The sequence below is a fragment of the Camellia sinensis genome, chromosome 14, assembly GCF_055761805.1.
Source record: "Camellia sinensis isolate YWXY chromosome 14, ASM5576180v1, whole genome shotgun sequence".
NCBI classification, from domain to species: Eukaryota; Viridiplantae; Streptophyta; class Magnoliopsida; order Ericales; family Theaceae; genus Camellia; species Camellia sinensis.
The window spans coordinates 115,732,993-115,750,317 of record NC_138974.1 but is presented as its reverse complement, the minus strand read 5'-3'; the positions used below and the strand labels follow the sequence as shown (position 1 = coordinate 115,750,317).

The following is a 17,325-nucleotide window of genomic DNA, read 5'->3' as shown; positions in this document are numbered from 1 at the left end:
AATGAGTTGCCTATGAACTATCTAGGAAGCACGGGTGCGGGTACGAGTACGGTACGGGTACGAGTGCGGGTACGCCGATTCGGCAAAACTCAAAAAAAGTACGATACGGGTACGGCTACGGTACGCCGATATTTTTTTATTTTTTTTAAAATATAATTTTGATTAAAGGATCCAACCTACAAATTAAAATTAAATATCAAAACTAAAAAAAGAACTACTCATTTTCCTATAATTTAAAACCATTAAGCGTTAAAAATAATATTTGTGAAATCTCTCACTTTGATATGTTATGCACTGTGAATTTGTGATCACAATTTATTTTTAAAATCTTTCGTTTTGCTCATCAATTTGCTATTTTTATAGGGTGAGACCAAAGAAATAAAAGGAGACCAAAGAAAGATTGAAAGTTAATTACCAACAATAAAGGAAAAAAATTCTCAATTGGTGCAGGTTGTCAATTGCAATTTGCATAATACATAAAATTACATCATTTCCAACAACTACTAATCAACTAATACAGTATCAATTTTTAATATTTTGTGCATAAACTTTAAAAGTTTGTTATGATTAAAGATTTTATAAAGAAATTTTAGGAGGATCTAAAGCAAAAGCATAATGCATAGTCATACACAGAACTACCCTTTATAGGCCTTGTTATTTTTTCTGGTTCAAATTGCTTTTTAAAAACATTAAAATCATTTGTTGATATGCTTCTACAATTTATACAGACAAACAGGACAACAGAGAAACATCAAAATTACTGATCTGCAAGGGCACCAAAAAAAATAAAAAATAATAATAATAATTGCTAATTTGCAAGGGCAGAAAAAAAAAAAAAAAAAAAAATTGGCCTTGGCGTACCCATGGCGTACCCACGCCGTACCCATGGCGTACCCGTGCTGTACCCGAATAAGCTAAACGTACCGGACCCTCTTTTGCCGTACCCGGTACGCGTACCGCTGTACCGGTACGCGTACCCGCACCCGGTAAGTACCCGGTACTCGTACGGCACTATTTTTGGAGTACCCGTGCTTCATAGTGAACTATGGACTGCTCTGCTATTAATAACTGTAGACTTTGGTTTTGTATTTTTGGTTATTACCCTCTGTTTGTTGGTTTCTCACCAACTTTTAATGGTGTATTAGCATATTATTGGGTGGGCATTTCGGTGTCAACTTAGTTGGGATTGTTTTGTTCTGCTATGATACTCTTTGCACCCATCTGCTTTCTTTATTGATTTCAAATATTTATCAATAAAGTTTTCTCTTTTGCCAATCAAAAGAAGAGAAAAAAAAAAAAAAGAGTTTATTTTTGTAATCGTTTTGATTATGTATGTTCATCTAAGGTCTCTAGACAGAAGGTTAAATATGCTCATGATGAAGTTAAGTTAGCCATGTATAAAGGCTGACAAAGCTTCCTGTAGGTTTTATGGTTGTATGACTCTATTAGGTATTTATGAATGTTTGATTTTGATCTTTCCCAACAATAAAATAAAATAAAATAAATGTGTTATGAGACATATCAATAATGAATTTAATTCACACAATTTAAATTTTAAATAAATTTTAAAATATTTTTGTCTAGAAAAAATGTAAAAGCTGTCTCACCTGGTTCCTCACTTGATGGCTCCTCTGAAATATCATCAAAATCAAAGTTAGGACTTGACTGTGATTGTGATTGTGATTGTGATTTCTCATTTGGTGGCTGCTCTTTGTGTTTTCTAAATCATCATCATCATCATCAGAAGTATTCAGGCTTTGGCTTTCTTCTGGTTCTATGTTAATTGACCATTGGGCGTGGTAGTGAGCCGCCTTGTCATCATTTTTCCTTTCCATCCTTGTTATTAATAAGAATGCCCTGAACAAATATAATCAAGTTGGATAATTTTATCATCTAAGAACCCACATTCTCACACATCAAAAAAAACTAAAAAACTAAAAATAATTTTAAAAATAAATATTTAGTAGAGTATAGTGGGAAATGGTAAAATATTACATAATAAAAGGATAATATAATTTTAAGGTTCGACCAAAATTCTTTTAAAAAAAATATTATTACCTACTCCCTTGAGATGTGGGTAGTGTTTAACTCAGTAACTTTTTAATTGAAAAATGTTAAAACAAATTTAGAGTTATTATTAGTACTGGAAGATGTATAAATTTTTTTTTAAAGAGATATGTGAAAAAATTATTTAAATATATATATATATATATATCGATGCATTTTAAAATATGTAAAAGGTATTTTAAAATTACAAATATTTTGTCCTTATATGTTTCTTGTTGTCAGCACTTATAACTATCATTAGCAAAATCTTTCTTTAATTTTTCAAAAAAACTAATTATTTTCTTAAATTAATAAATGATAATTCTATTTCCAAACTAAACATAGGAATGGGTATTTCGAGGTTTCATTCTAGAAAGTCAAACACTGCATTTTTAGTGTGTGATTATTTCAAATGAGACTAGATTCACGTTAGATTCAATAAAAATGATAAAATAAAAAAGAATATAATCTTCTCAGATTCTTATCTGGACTAGAGATGTATTATTCGGATCTCATTTCGATAATCTAAGTTATTCATTTTATAGAACTTTTTGTGTATATCATGCGTGAAAAAAATTAGATCGATCTAATAATTATAATATTTTCATTTTATTGTATTTGTCTTTAAAAAATAAATGATCTATTTTTAAAAATACATTTGTCGTTAATTTTTTTAGAGTTAACACAATAAAATAGAGATGTTACAATTATCGAATCAATTTAGCTATTTTTAATGAATGGTATACATGAAGACTCTAAAAAAATAAAAGGCACATATCATTAAAACGGGGCCCATGGCGGGCCCTACAATCCCAGACAATGCCTCTGGATTAGAGAGAAGCTCATTTCAAACAAAAATACATTGCAAATGGGGGTGAGTATGGTCCAGATTAGACTGGTTTGAGATGAAACCAAAACTAATCCGTGAACTACGGTTCTATAAAAATTAGAACTAATCAGAACCAAACTATTTAAATACAGATCGGTTCAGTTTAAAACTGTAGTTTCACACAATAAAATTCATATAACATTGTTCTAAAAAATTCATGTAACAAATAAATATAGGGTAAATTACAAACACTCCCCCTGAGATTTACTTAAATTACAAATTACCCCTAGTGGTTTTAGAAATTACATTATATGCCCTATAAGGTTTCTAATTTCATAATAAATAGGTTCTTTTATTAATAAATTATCAAGTTAATTAATAATTTTTAATAATGTTAAAATTTTATTTCAATTAATAATTCAGATAATTTTATTATTGTATAGGTGAATAGTTAGAAATTTCACATTTTCAATTAATTCTGTTAAATAAAAAAATCTAACTGTGAGGTATTTGTAATTTTTCAAACCACAGGAGACAATTCGTATTTTAAGTAAACATCAAGGAGTATATTTATAATTTATCCATAAATATATAAGTTCATCTAACAAATAAATATAAGTTCGACATCTAGTAAAAAAAACTCACATTTGACAAATATTTTATTGCGACAATAGTTACTAAATAATTTATATACATAAAAAAAGCAAGAAAAACATCAACACAACTCAATAACAACAGCAACCCAAATCAATTTGTAATAGTAATAAATTGATTATTGGTAGTTAATGGTAGTTCTATTGAAAGCAGCGCCTCTTTCTTTTTTTTTGAAGGGTTCCTTATTTGAGTTATATATATAAAAAGTTGAGATTGTATGTAGCAAGGCGTATGATATAATGGTAGGGTGGGATAGTAAACGGTCCAAATCAAATTCAATCTGGAACCGTATATCATAATCTGGAACCGATTCATAAATAACGGATTGCTAATTTTTCAAACCAATCTAAACTACGGATTAAAAAAACCAAATCAAACTTACCGAATTAGACTGGACTGATTCGGATTACGAATTTTTTAGTTCACCTGCTCCCTCCTAATTGCAAAAGAGACTAAAAAATTATTATTTTCCTTTAACCAAATACCACCTTAAATTTAATAATGGCATAGAAGATAACATATATGGGAATTAGTCAGACAAAACAGCAGACATTTTGTGACAAAAAACTTTAAAAAAAGAAAAGAATAAAAGGGAGCTGTTTTTCTACCAACCGGGAGTATTGTGGAACTTATGCACTGCGTTGTTATGCCAATTGCTTACTTCCATTCCATGATGAACTCAAAACTTTAGTATATATACTTACACTAGCAAGGAATCCCTGCTTTACACGCAAGGGAAAAAAACATAGAAAGAGAGAACTTATTTGTATTCCTCTTTACTCTTTTTTTTAATTGGTTCACTTTTTTAGATTTACATTAATGTCCTTCCAATTAGAATATAACAACGAAGACAATATCTTGAAATTGAAATAGAAAAGGAAACAAAAGAAGAAACAAAATAAATAAAGGAGATACGTGCTTATGATTAAATAAAAGGGGATTTTTTTTTAAGGTCCCTAATAATAACAATTTAGAGGCTAAAGGACACACAAAAAGATAGTGATGCCTCACGTCCCTGAAACAACTTGGCGCGCGTTTTTAATTATTTTGTGGACCAAAATACCCTCGCCAAAATCAACACAGAACCAAACTCATTCCGACGTCTCAGTTACATTCCAAACATCCAGCATCTTCACGAACAGGAGACCAGCAGAATTAGGGTTTCAACATCATCTGCACCATCGACATTACAGCTTCGTTATCCTCTCCAAAAATCATTCCCATTCCTTCCTCACAAATTTCTCTGACCTACGTTAAAGCTTCGTTTTCACGGCTCATCATCATCTCAGTCCATCTTCGTCACGTCGCATCTTCATCGCGGACCATATCAGCTCATCATTCAAGTTTCATCCTAACTCTGGTCAGTTTTTCTACAATACAACTAGATTTTCTCTGGAAACACAGTTAATAGCATTTTATAATAACCTTTCATAAATTAGGGTTTCAATTTCGTAATAAAAAGCTACCTGCATTTGAAAAAATTTATTTCTGTGTATTTTGAACTTATTCTTCAACATGTTTGTTTGATTTTATCTGTAAATTTCTCTGGCATTTGAATTTCTCTGATTTTTTATTAATGTAATTTTCTTCTTTCAATTTTCTCTGGCAAGTTTATTTGCACAACAATTTTTTGTGTTTTTATCTTATTCTTGAACATGTTTCTGTAATTCTGTCTATAAATTTTCCTGCTCCGTAAATTTCTCTGTAATATGTATTTTTAATTGCAATGTCTATCTTAATCTAGAATGTCTATTGCTTTCTTGCCTCTGTCTTAAGTTTCTCTGGTATTTATAATTTTCTCTGACCACATCACATCACTTTCCTCCCTTGTGTCTTTGTCATTTTAAATTTTCTCTGGAATTTTAATATTGTGGACTGGAATGAATGTTTCTTCTTGGAATTTTCTTTGCCATATGTACTTTGAGAAAAAGTTATTTCTCTGAATTTTGATCTTATTCTTGAATATGTTACTGTCATTTTGTATCTGAATTTCTCTGCTTTGTAAATTTCTCTAGAATATGTATCCTTCTCTGCAATGTCAATTACACTCTTGCCTTTGTCTTAAGTTTCTCTGGTATTTATAATTTTCTCTGGAATGAATGTTTCTTCTTGGAATTTTCTCTGCCATATGTACTTTGAGAAAAAGTTATTTCTCTGAATTTTGATCTTATTCTTGAATATGTTTCTGTCATTTTGTATCTGAATTTCTCTGCTTTGTAAATTTCTCTGGAATATGTATCCTTCTCTGCAATGTCAATTACACTCTTGCCTCTGTCTTAAGTTTCTCTGGTATTTACAATTTTCTCTGACCACATCGCACCACTTTCCTCCCTTGTGTCTTTGTCATTTTAAATTTTCTCTGGAATTTTAATATTGTGGACTGGAATGAATGTTTCTTCTTGGAATTTTCTCTGCCATATTTACTTTGAGAAAAAGTTATTTCTCTGAATTTTGATCTTATTCTTGAATATGTTACTGTCATTTTGTATCTGAATTTCTCTGCTTTGTAAATTTCTCTGGAATATGTATCCTTCTCTGCAATGTCAATTACACTCTTGCCTTTGTCTTAAGTTTCTCTTGTATTTATAATTTTCTCTGGAATGAATGTTTCTTCTTGGAATTTTCTCTGCCATATGTACTTTGAGAAAAAGTTATTTCTCTGAATTTTGATCTTATTCTTGAATATGTTACTGTCATTTTGTATCTGAATTTCTCTGCTTTGTAAATTTCTCTGGAATATGTATCCTTCTCTGCAATGTCAATTACACTCTTGCCTCTGTCTTAAGTTTCTCTGGTATTTACAATTTTCTCTGACCACATCGCACCACTTTCCTCCCTTGTGTCTTTGTCATTTTAAATTTTCTCTAGAATTTTAATATTGTGGACTGGAATGAATGTTTCTTCTTGGAATTTTCTCTGCCATATGTACTTTGAGAAACAGTTATTTCTCTGAATTTTAATCTTATTCTTGAATATGTTTTGTCATTTTGTCTCTGAATTTCTCTGCTTTGTAAATTTCTCTGGAATATGTATCCTTCTCTGCAATGTCAATTACACTCTTGCCCCTGTCTAAGTTTCTCTGGTATTTATAATTTTCTCTGACCACATCGCACCACTTTCCTCCATTGAGTGTCTCTATCATGGTTAATTTTCTCTGCTTGTGTATGTAAATTTTTCTTGCATTTTAATATTATGAATTGAAATTTTCTCTGGAATGGAAATTTCCTCAAGAATGTGTAATTTTTTCCAGAATGTGCATTTTTCTCTGGTATGTTTATTTTGTTCAATTCTTGATTTCAATATGGTATACTTCTCAGTGCCATGTTTACATTACTTTGTTTATTTTATCTTTGCTAATTGTGGAATGCAAATTTTCTTTCACTTGCCATGTTTACTTTTTTCTATCATTCATTTTCTCTGGTATGTTTACTTCTATCTGTAATTTAAACAATTATTGAAAATTTCTCTCCCATGTTTATGATGCTGTGTTGATTTTCTCTGACATGTCAAATTTTCTGTAATTTTCCCTTATCTGTAATTTTCTCTGGCATCTCCAATTTTCTCCCTTATCTGTAATTTTCTCTGACATTTCCATTTTTCTCTGGGATTTAATGTTGACATCTCTATGCTTTAATCATTGTCTAGAAATGGCAAAACGTAAAGGCAGCGAAACACCGGAAACACCAAGCAAAAAACAGAAACTGTCTCAGTCTTCTTATGGACTAGGATCAAAAACCAGCAGCAAAACACTAGAAACACCAAGGAAGCAAGAACAACTCTCTCAGTCCTCTTATCATCTAAGATCAAAAACCAGCACTAAAACACCACAAACTCCTTCCCAAAACACACAAGTCCAAGCTGATGAAGCAACTAGCATCCAGATGAGTACCCCAACTTCAAAAGACTCAAGCTCAAGGGGGAAAAAACCTGTTAAACTCCACAGAAAGAGAGCTCACTACAGCATTCAATTCCGATCCAACCTCTCATCTGTCGTCTCCTTCTTTCAAACACTTAAATTCAGTTCAAAACATCTTCTAGAGCTTCAAAAGACCCCATTCTGGTATTTGATTCAAGCTCTAACCACTGGAAGGATGGATCCAAAGAAATCTAGGAAATCCGATGATGATGTAGTTGCCATAATCCAATGTTACAATGAAAAAACAAAAGCATTCACAGTTGGGAAGAAGAACCTGACCTTTACAACAAATGACATGACCTTGATTTTTGGTTTGGAAGGAGGTAAAGGAGCCATGTCATTAAGATACTCTAAAAAGCCAAAATCTGCATTCCTCAGGAGAAGATTCCAAAAGGACACAAGGCTCACTGGTCCTGTTCTTAAAAATGCCTTGGTCAAAGCAATGAAAGGCAAGCAACCAACTGACTTCAAAGATGTAGCAATCATTGTTACATTGTACTTGTGTCTCACCCTATTTTTTGCAACAAGTGGGAATTCAATAGGTTGGGTTTTTATAAAGTATGTGGAACCTCTTGAATCAATGAAACAGTATGATTGGCCGGAAGCAATCACATCAACATTGATTGATTCTATCATGGCATTGCATAGAACTCCAGAAAAAGTTACGGGGTGTGTCATTGCATTGCTGGTAAGTATAATATCCATTCAAATTTGCAGTTATCATACTTACAAATTTGTGCGTTTACAAAATTTTATTTACTTTCATTTTCATCACAGTATTGGCTATGTGAACATGCAACTATCATTGACTCAGAAGACAGTAACACAACAGACTTCCCAAGATGTGCCAAGTGGAACCTTCAAACCTTGACGAAACAGCTGCAGAAGACACCAGTCCACTCTCTTGCACCTCGACAGGTTAGATTCCTATTGCTACCGAAATCTCAGTGAAATTTCAAAAATTTCTCTGACTACTGCTTTGTTTCCCTCCTTGTGCATTGATTGATTAAGATTAATTTTCTCTGAAATATCAATTTCTGTTTTCTTCTTTGTTAACCACTGGTCTATTTCTGCCATTGTAATCAATTTTCTCTCCCATCCAAATTTCTCTGACCACAATTGTAACACATTAACTTATATGCCCTGATTCATTTTCTCTAATATCTGAATTATGTTCTTTGTCACATAATTTTCTCTGGCCCATCAAATTTTATCTCCTTGTGTGTAATTTTCTCTGCCCATAACTTGTGTGCCTTGCATCTTTGATTAACACTGTTTATTTCTACCCTTCTAATGAATTTTCACTGGAATTCAAATTTCTCTGACACAAATATAGTAAAACATTAACTTGTAAACACTGTTTATTTCACTGTTTCATAATTTTCTCTGCCCCATACAATTAACTCCATGCCTCTAATTTTCTCTGGCCCAATACAATTTTCTCTGAAGTTTGTTTCCAATTAGTATCATTTAGATGAATTTTATTTTCCTTATTTGAATTTTTTCTCTGAGTGAATTTTGTAACATTTCTCTAATAAAAGAGTCTCCTGTTACAGATTGATAACAAGCAGCTAGTCAAAAACCCATCTGAGGAGTTTTGTCTTGGCAAAAAGACGAAAAAAGAATTAAAAAAGGCAATTGCTATATTCAAGGAGAAATTACAAGATCCATCTGAAGATGGAGGGAATGAACAAAAAGAAGAAGAAACCACCAAAGAAACCAGCAATGGACAAGAACATCAAGCAAGCAGCACAGAAGAAGAAACCACCAAAGAAAGTGAAGAAATAGAACCAGAAGACAAAGAACAAAATGAACAGAAAGAAAATGATGAAGAAAGTGATGAAGAAGAAAATAATGAGCAGATGGACCAACAACATGATGAAGAAAGTGATGAAGAAGAAAATGAACAGAAAGAAAGTGAACAAGAAGATGAAGATGAAGATGAAGATGAACAAGAAGAAGAGAACAAGGATGAAAGTGATGAAGAAGAAAATAACGAGCAGATGGACCAACAACATGATGGCATTTGTGGCTCAACAATGCATCAGCCTGAAGAATTTGAGGAATCAAAGGATGCCCAAATTGCTGATCTACGTCAAAGACTGAAGGCACTGTCTCAATCTAAAAAAGAAGAAGACAGAAATTGGATGGAATTACTTGCTGAAAAGGATATTTCAATAAGAATCCTGACATCACATAACTCAGAACTTCAAGAAAAAGAAAGCACAATCCGAATGAAACTAAGGATGTTGGAGGTTGAAAAAGCAGACGATGCAAAAACAATTCAACAGTTGAGGTGTTCAAATTTGGAGCTTGAAACTGAAAATGCCAAATTGCATGAACAAGTTCAAGAACTATCTGTCCAACTAGCAACACAACCATACCGAACACCAACACAACTTCAACCACAAGGTCAGTGAAAATCTTGAGCCACAAAAAGTTATGTCCTTGTGCCATCATAACTCAGAGAAATTTCTATTTATTATAATTTTCTCTGTCATTGGTAATTTTCTCTGGAAGTTATATCTCTCTCAACACATTAGTTATATTTCTACTGCTCATTTCATTTCTCTGTATATTTTCTTATTCCATTTTTGGGGCTTGTTTGATTTTCACTGTGTATAGTTGGAATGCAACTGGAACAACAACCAACAACCCAACAAGAGCAAATCCCACACAAACAACAACCGAAACAAAAGAAGAAACTCTATGGTAACTACAAAATATTGAATTAAATAAATTTACATATTGAAATATCATCTGTTGCTTCAGAGAAATTTCACTTTTCCTAATATTTTCACTGCCTACAGTCAAAAAAGATCCAACCTCAATGATAAAAAATTTAAAGGCAAAAGAAAGGAAGGAAAAGCAGCATGATCCAGAATTCCAATATCCGAAAGTTGCGAAAGTGACTAGAGCTTCAAAACAAGCTGCAAAACAAGTTGAGCAAAGCACAAAGGACAAAGAAGTGCTTGATGCTGATGCATACGTCTTGCCTCAACCTATAAACATCACAAAATCTTGGGTCTTTCCACAAACTCTTCCCATTTCAAGATTGATAAAAGATCATATAAAAGACATCTTGCAGCACATATCAAATGTGTCTGGGCTTGAGTAAGTACAACAAACAAAATAGAACATAACAAACAACAAATTACAAACTTATGTTGCATTAACAACAATTCAATCCCTTCTTTGTCATCTTGTAGAGCTTTAATTTGGACAAGTGAGTTGAATATCATTACCTTTGAAGACATTGGAAACCTCATAAAGCAAAAGGAAATTGCCAACAATGTAAGTCTTTCCCTTTCATCAACATTTCTCTGCAATGTTCCATCAGCCTTTATAAAACAATATTACAATTATAAATCATATTTTTCAGGTCATTGATGGCTATGGAGAGATCCTTTTGGCTGACCAAATCAGAGAGAAACAACAACCAACCTCATTTTTTTTCACATCCATGTGCTTAGTATGTTACTACTATTTTATTTGATTTTCTCTGGAATTTACTTTCTACTTTCTCTTCTTAATATACTTCTTGAAGTCAGTTGTGTCACTAACAAAACCATTTTTTGATTTTCTCTGAGCACAGAATTTCATCAACATGACAGAAAATCAAAGTTTTCGAGTGTCCTTATTTGACAAGCATATTGAAACAGCATGGAGGAACTATAGGTTCCTCCATTTCCCAATAAATACTGGAGGTAATGAGAAGTCCACACATGGAAATCACTGGACCTTGCTTGTCCTGGACAAACAAGACAATTTATGGAGGTTCTACAACTCATTGAGGCCAAGGAGGGATGATGCAGAAGACAAATATGTCAAAGATGCAAAACAATTGGTAACGAGTGCAAATTTCTCTGATCCATCATCATCTTTATGTGATGATAATTTTCATAGAATCCCATTGACTTGTCCGTAAATTTCTCTCTTATATAAAAATTATTTTTTTGCAGCAAGATTACGTGGAGAATTTTCTGAAAGCTTGTCTTGAAAGAGACGCTCAATCACAACCCTCTTTCAAATTAATTAACTCACAAAACACAAGTTATGACTTTGAGTATGTCAACAATGCTCCACAACAAGAAAGCGATTCGTAAGTTTCATACATCTATAAATAAGATAATTTCAGTTGCATGTTTCTTAAAACTAACCATACCTATAATTTGTATGCAGTCTGGATTGTGGCCTCTTCATCTGCTATATAATGAAACAATATAGCAAGCATGAACCTATCAAATCCAAATTATCCACACAAGAGATAAGGTTGATGAGGGCAGAACTCATAGAGAGATTTGTGACCGAAGTTGGCAGGTCATGGACTGAACCAATTGAAATACCCCCAGAAGAACCACAAATGTAATAGTGAAACTAGTGAAAGGAAGACAATGTACATATCCACACAGAGAAAATTGTCTCACATATATGTATATATCCTTTCTTGTTCATACATTGAAGGAATGATGATCCTTGACGTATATGTATATATCCTTTCTTGACTAATCTAAATTTCATTTTTTTTTTTTTATTTCGACTAATGTAAATTTCAACAATTGTCTGCCAGAGAAAATTGTCTGCAGAAATTTCTCTGGTATAAACTACCAGAAATTCACAGAGAAATTTAACTTGTATCGTCCCAAGGGGATGCCTATATGATCATGTAATCTGTAAAACTTTGTGTTGGTACAAAACAATCATCAAACTCAACAAAACACAAAGCACACAGTAATTTTATCTGCCACTGGAAAATTTCATTGCATGAATTTCAAATTTCAGACCACAATGTCCATATAGTTTTCTCTGTTGGTGAAAAATTTCTCTGGATGAAAATTTCTCTGGCTTTGACACAAATTTCTGAGTTCAAGTGAGTCCAGAGAAATTCTTTCCTGGTCCAGAGAAATTCTCAACTCAGAGAAATTTTTTGAATGCTCTGTCTGCTGTGCACATTTCTTGAAATGACTGATATGAAGCTACCAGAAATTTACAGATAAATTTAACTCATATCTCACCAAAGAAGGTGCCTATATGATCATTCAATCTCTAATGCACTGTGTTAGTACAAAACAATTATCAAATTGAAAAAACACAATCCACACAGTACTTTAGTCTGCCATTGTCAAATTTATGTGGATGAATATGAAGCTTCAAAACACAACACACAGAATTTTCTCTGCCATAGGAAAATTTCTCTGGATGAATTTGACAGGTACTACAAACCCACTGCCTATAGTATATATCAACAAACACACTTTAACTCATATTGAAAAATTTCTCTGGATGAATTTGATTGATATTATTATATACACTGTCCAAAAAATAAATTTCACAAAACAAAATACACAAAGTAATCATCAAATGTATTATTCCATCAATAAAATGTATAATCCTCAACTATTTAACAAAGGTTCCTTGCATGTCCTCTTATTATGGTGACCAATACTCTCACAACGACTACACTTAATCACCCTTTTAAACTCTCCAGTAGAAGCAATTCTGTTCTTCTTCGGCCTCCCAGCAGGTCTCTTGCTCAATGGAGGTAAAATCATAGCATCTTCAATGCTACACACAGGTTTTTCAACAGTTGGAACTGGGCCAATCGAAAAGGAGTATGCTTGACGATACATATCAGCATGAAAAAATGGTTCAACAAATGAATTCAAATTCTTTCCACTCCTAAAAATTGCAGCAACAACATGTTGACATGGATACCCATTTATTTCCCATTTTCGACATGAACAAGTTCTCAACCCAAGATCAACCATAACCGAAGGAAAACAATGCACTTCAAAGACATTATCAGATGATAAACTCACATTCCATGTCCTCCCGTCCAAAAAAGACTTCTCCAACACACTATCCATACGAGGACACAAAATTTTATTCCATTTACTAGAGAGCAGCCTCCTATCAGACCTCATATTCATGATTTGCAACCGTATCATGTCCACCAAATTTGTTATTGGCAAGTGCCGAGCTTCTCGTATCCATGAATTGAATGACTCAGCAACATTTGAATACATCTCACCATAACGTTTCCCTGCAAAATATGCATCACTCCAATTTTCATATGGTAAACTTCTCAAGAAAACACTCACAATGTCTCATCCCTCACTTTTTAACTCATTTAACTTGAAATGAAATGATGCCTTTGTTGGAGCATATGCACATTCTGAAAACTTGGACACAATCGTCTCCCTAACCAAATTTGTGTTTCCACATGACAACTTATCCCTCAAATTTCTCTTTAGATGTTCCAGACAAAATCCATGAAAGCAGTTAGGGAAAAACCTAGCAATTCCCTCCACAATTCCACAATGTCGATCTGATATGAAACTTATCACCCTTTCTGATCCTAATACTCCATATAAATGTTCAAGAAACCAACACCAATTGTCTTTATTCTCAGCATCAACAACAGCAAAAGCTACAGGAAAAAAACCTACAAAACAAATAGGAACAAGCATATTAGGTACACACATGCAGAGAAAAATAGAACAATAAACATCCAGAGAAAATTCACACATTGGCAACATCCAGAGAAAATTGAATAAGTGACCAGCTACAGAGAAAATTCACACAATCATAATATACAGAGAAAATTCACTTAGTGACCACCTACAAAACAACAGAGAAAAATAGAACAATAAAACAACAAGAGAAGTTTGACACTGCCAACATCCAGAGAAAATTCACACATTGGCAACATCCAGAGAAAATTGAATAAGTGACCAGCTACAGAGAAAATTCACACAATCATAATATACAGAGAAAATTCACTTAGTGACCACCTACAGATACAATTCACACAATGACAACATCCAGAGAAAATTCATACACTGACAAAAATCCATTGAAAATTCTCACAGTGGCCACAACAATAGAAAATCCACACAGTGGCCAAAACCAGAGAAAATTCACATTCACTCAATTCCTACATGTATAGAAAATTCACATACTTAGATAAAAATAGATATATTTACAATTACCTTCATTCCCATCTTTCCCCGTTGCAGCAAGCATAACTCCTTTGTATCGTCCTTTCAAAAATGTTCCATCAAGAAAAAGCAATGACCGACAATATTTGAAACCAGCAATGCATGCATGAAAAGCCACAAACACTCTTTTGAAACACTTGTTATCTTCAAAATCTAACTCAAAACGACTCCCTGGATTGTTCTTCAATGCCTCATCAAAATACCACCGTAATTGATCAAATGACAAACAAGAATCCCCATATGTACTACATTTTGCTTTCTCAACACTCAACCAACCACAGTTATAACTAATTGAGACCCCATACTTGTCTTTCATTCCTTTCACAACATCCACTGGACGAGTTAAAGGTTTTGCACTTACCTCTTCAAGTATCAGCCCAGAAACCAAGCTGGAAGTCATCCTCGAATGTTTACTCGTACGAACCGCCACACCACACGTATGTTCATTGTTCAAAGTCCTTATGTAGAAGAACCCATTTGTTTTTTCAACAGAAGCATGTACACGCCACATACATCCCCTTGATTCCTTATATGCACATTCTGCCGTAACCCTCAGCTTGTCATTTTTAACATACGTAAACTGAAAACCAACCTCAATAGCATACTTGCATAAAAAAGTACGGAACTCAACCACACCACCCTCAAACTTTTGTCCAACACTCGTAATATTATTCCGCCAACTAGCCGACAATAACACCTTTTCTTGGTGAGAACAAAACTTAGAGAGTGAATTCCTTTCAACATCCACCAGCCTATCACACTCACCATCCACAACATCTACCCAATTAGACCCCACTTCATCCTCTTCATCAGAAGTACTACATCTACTAACTGAAACATCAACTATATCAACACCGCGTGCACAAACAACCCTCAACATATTCAGAAAATCAATATTATTTCGAACCATACAATTCGGATGGCCCAAAATAGAATATGAAATACACATAGTCTCAGGTTTCAAATTCTCCCATGTTTTACACAAAATGCCAACCAATTCCTCAAAATTCAATTCGCATGAAACATTAATGACAATAGTATCATTCCCATATTTGCACAGCAACAACACTGCACTGTCCATTAAAACTGAAACAAAAAACAACAAAAAAAATCACACAAACACTTCACAATAACAACATAAATGTCCAGAGAAATTTCTAAAAATTATAATTTTCTCTGAACTTAAAATAAAACTCCAAAGACATCTACAAACTGATATTCACCTTCAAGATGATAAAAAACAAAATCACAGAAACTTAATGAATCACAGAGAAATTTACTGCTAACAATTAAACACAATTATAGAAAAAAAATCACATAGAATACAAGTCCAGAAAAATACTTTTCTCTGAACTACAAACTGAAAGTGAGTAACAAACTTACAATTTTCTCTGAACTACAAATACAAGTATAGAGAAATTTATGAACTTACATTCACTTTCTCATATTCTATCGCCATTACAAACTTCTAATAATATGTCCATATGCACTTATAATTTCCTCTGGACTACACAAACAATAGTGCAGAAAATGAAATTTCTCTGGTTTGAAAAAACATAGAACACAACTATAATTCATCAGCATGTTGATAAAAAACAGAGTACCAAAAATGAACTCTAAACATCAAAATCACCTACACTGTCAACACTATCTGAAATTGATCAAAAAAACAAAGAATGAAAAATTAATTCCAAAAATAAAAATCAACTCTATCAAGCTGGCCTCTCGCTAAACAAAAATAAAAATACATTTGGAATCTAAATCGAAAACAAACCTAATCCAACTCAACTCAAAAACCTACGCGATCAACACACTGTCAACACTCTTTCAAATTGATTAAAAAACAAATAATAAAAAATTAATTCCAAAAATAAAAATCAACTCTATCAAGCTGGCCTCTCTCTACACAAAAATTCAAAACAAATATCAAAATGCATGTGCTATCTCCATCGAAAACAAACCTGATTCAACTCCACTGAAAATCTACGCGATCAATACACTATCACACCACTGAAATCTCCGACGAAATCTCCAACAAAATCTACACGATCGTAGCAATCTTTCTCGTCAACTCCACTGAAATCTCCGACGAAATATCCACCATAAAATCTCCACTGAAATCTCCGACGAAAACTCCGACAAAATCTCCCCTTCAAATTCGGTTTCCAAAATGTATCAGTTAACTCAACCATATAATATTCAAACAAATTTATGTTATAAAGGAAGGGTAATTTAGGTACTTTATAACCTAAAATAAATTTGAGGGATCTTAGCCATCAAAACATATTATAAAGGACCTCTCCTCATATCAAAAGTAGAGGAGGGACCTTAGGCCAATTTTCCCTAAATAAAAAGAGTTCTTGAGCCTTTGGTTTGTCAATTATATACTTTACTCTTTTTTTTTTTTTTTTTTTTTCTTTTTACTCAATATTCCTAGTACTTATTTATTTTAATTTGTTCACCCAAAATTTGCAATAATGTCCTCTGCATTAAAACAAAAGACAAAAGTAAAGTAGTATAAGGAAATTTGATTCTTTCCATTCTATGTATATAATGGAGAATTTAATTATAAATTTAAATTGTGTTTGGATTAAAAATTTGAGAAATGATTTGTAAAGGAAAGGCAAAAATAAAATAAAAAATAAAGAAAATAAAAACTTTAAATGCTACACACCCACAATTTAAATTTCACAACAACAATGACATAGCAAATGAATTGGGCCTACATGATTAAGTTTATAATAAGTTAAAAGTTGACATATAATCTAGAATTAGGAGTGCAACTCGGGCGGGCTCAACCCGAGCAACCCGAGCCCAGCCCGAGTTTTTTTAGGGCTTGGGCAACTATATCTTGTAATTTGGACAGGCTTGGGCAAAAT

General features: G+C 32.9%; 2 protein-coding genes and 1 long non-coding RNA gene across 4 annotated transcripts; 1 reads left to right on the top strand and 2 right to left on the bottom strand.

Moving 5' to 3' along the window:
• Positions 1–1,634: 1,634 nt before the first annotated feature.
• Positions 1,635–4,188, bottom strand: LOC145807485 (uncharacterized). Its single transcript, XR_014350620.1, has 3 exons — positions 4,142–4,188; positions 3,912–3,965; positions 1,635–1,857 (listed from the first exon to the last, which is right to left on the bottom strand). It is a non-coding gene; the product is annotated as an uncharacterized LOC145807485 (long non-coding RNA).
• A 324-nt stretch (positions 4,189–4,512) lies between these two features.
• Positions 4,513–11,576, top strand: LOC114287095 (uncharacterized). The gene is made up of 10 exons (XM_082905221.1): positions 4,513–4,889; positions 7,175–8,133; positions 8,223–8,363; positions 9,002–9,857; positions 10,071–10,157; positions 10,256–10,559; positions 10,655–10,739; positions 10,828–10,917; positions 11,041–11,292; positions 11,408–11,576. The coding sequence occupies exons 2-10, from the start codon at positions 7,177–7,179 to the stop codon at positions 11,549–11,551; spliced, it is 2,916 nt and encodes a 971-aa protein (XP_082761347.1). The 5' UTR covers positions 4,513–4,889; positions 7,175–7,176; the 3' UTR covers positions 11,552–11,576.
• Positions 11,577–12,711: 1,135 nt separating this feature from the next.
• On the bottom strand, positions 12,712–16,568 carry LOC145807993 (uncharacterized). 2 transcript variants are annotated; one of them, XR_014351452.1, is made up of 2 exons: positions 16,408–16,568; positions 12,712–13,890 (listed from the first exon to the last, which is right to left on the bottom strand). XR_014351452.1 is itself a non-coding variant. In XM_082907201.1 (2 exons), the coding sequence occupies exons 1-2, from the start codon at positions 15,525–15,527 to the stop codon at positions 13,553–13,555; spliced, it is 1,428 nt and encodes a 475-aa protein (XP_082763327.1). In that variant the 5' UTR covers positions 15,528–16,036; the 3' UTR covers positions 12,712–13,552. The 2 variants fall into 2 exon arrangements, 1 of the variants encoding a protein (XP_082763327.1); XM_082907201.1 differs by lacking the exon at positions 16,408–16,568 and adding an exon at positions 14,438–16,036.
• Between the last annotated feature and the right edge of the window lie 757 nt (positions 16,569–17,325).

What these genes read in the sequence shown, in the direction of transcription:
- LOC114287095 (XM_082905221.1), top strand. Translation starts at nt 7,177, where the DNA reads ATGGCAAAACGTAAAGGCAGCGAAACACCGGAAACACCAAGCAAAAAA. An exon ending in ACTCTCTTGCACCTCGACAG is followed by an intron (nt 8,364 to 9,001) that starts GTTAGATTCCTA and finishes CTCCTGTTACAG; the next exon opens with ATTGATAACAAGCAGCTAGT. An exon ending in ACAAAAGAAGAAACTCTATG is followed by an intron (nt 10,158 to 10,255) that starts GTAACTACAAAA and finishes CACTGCCTACAG; the next exon opens with TCAAAAAAGATCCAACCTCA.
- LOC145807993 (XM_082907201.1), bottom strand. Translation starts at nt 15,527, where the DNA reads ATGGACAGTGCAGTGTTGTTGCTGTGCAAATATGGGAATGATACTATT. An exon ending in GGGGAAAGATGGGAATGAAG is followed by an intron (nt 13,891 to 14,437) that starts GTAATTGTAAAT and finishes TTTGTTTTGTAG; the next exon opens with GTTTTTTTCCTGTAGCTTTT.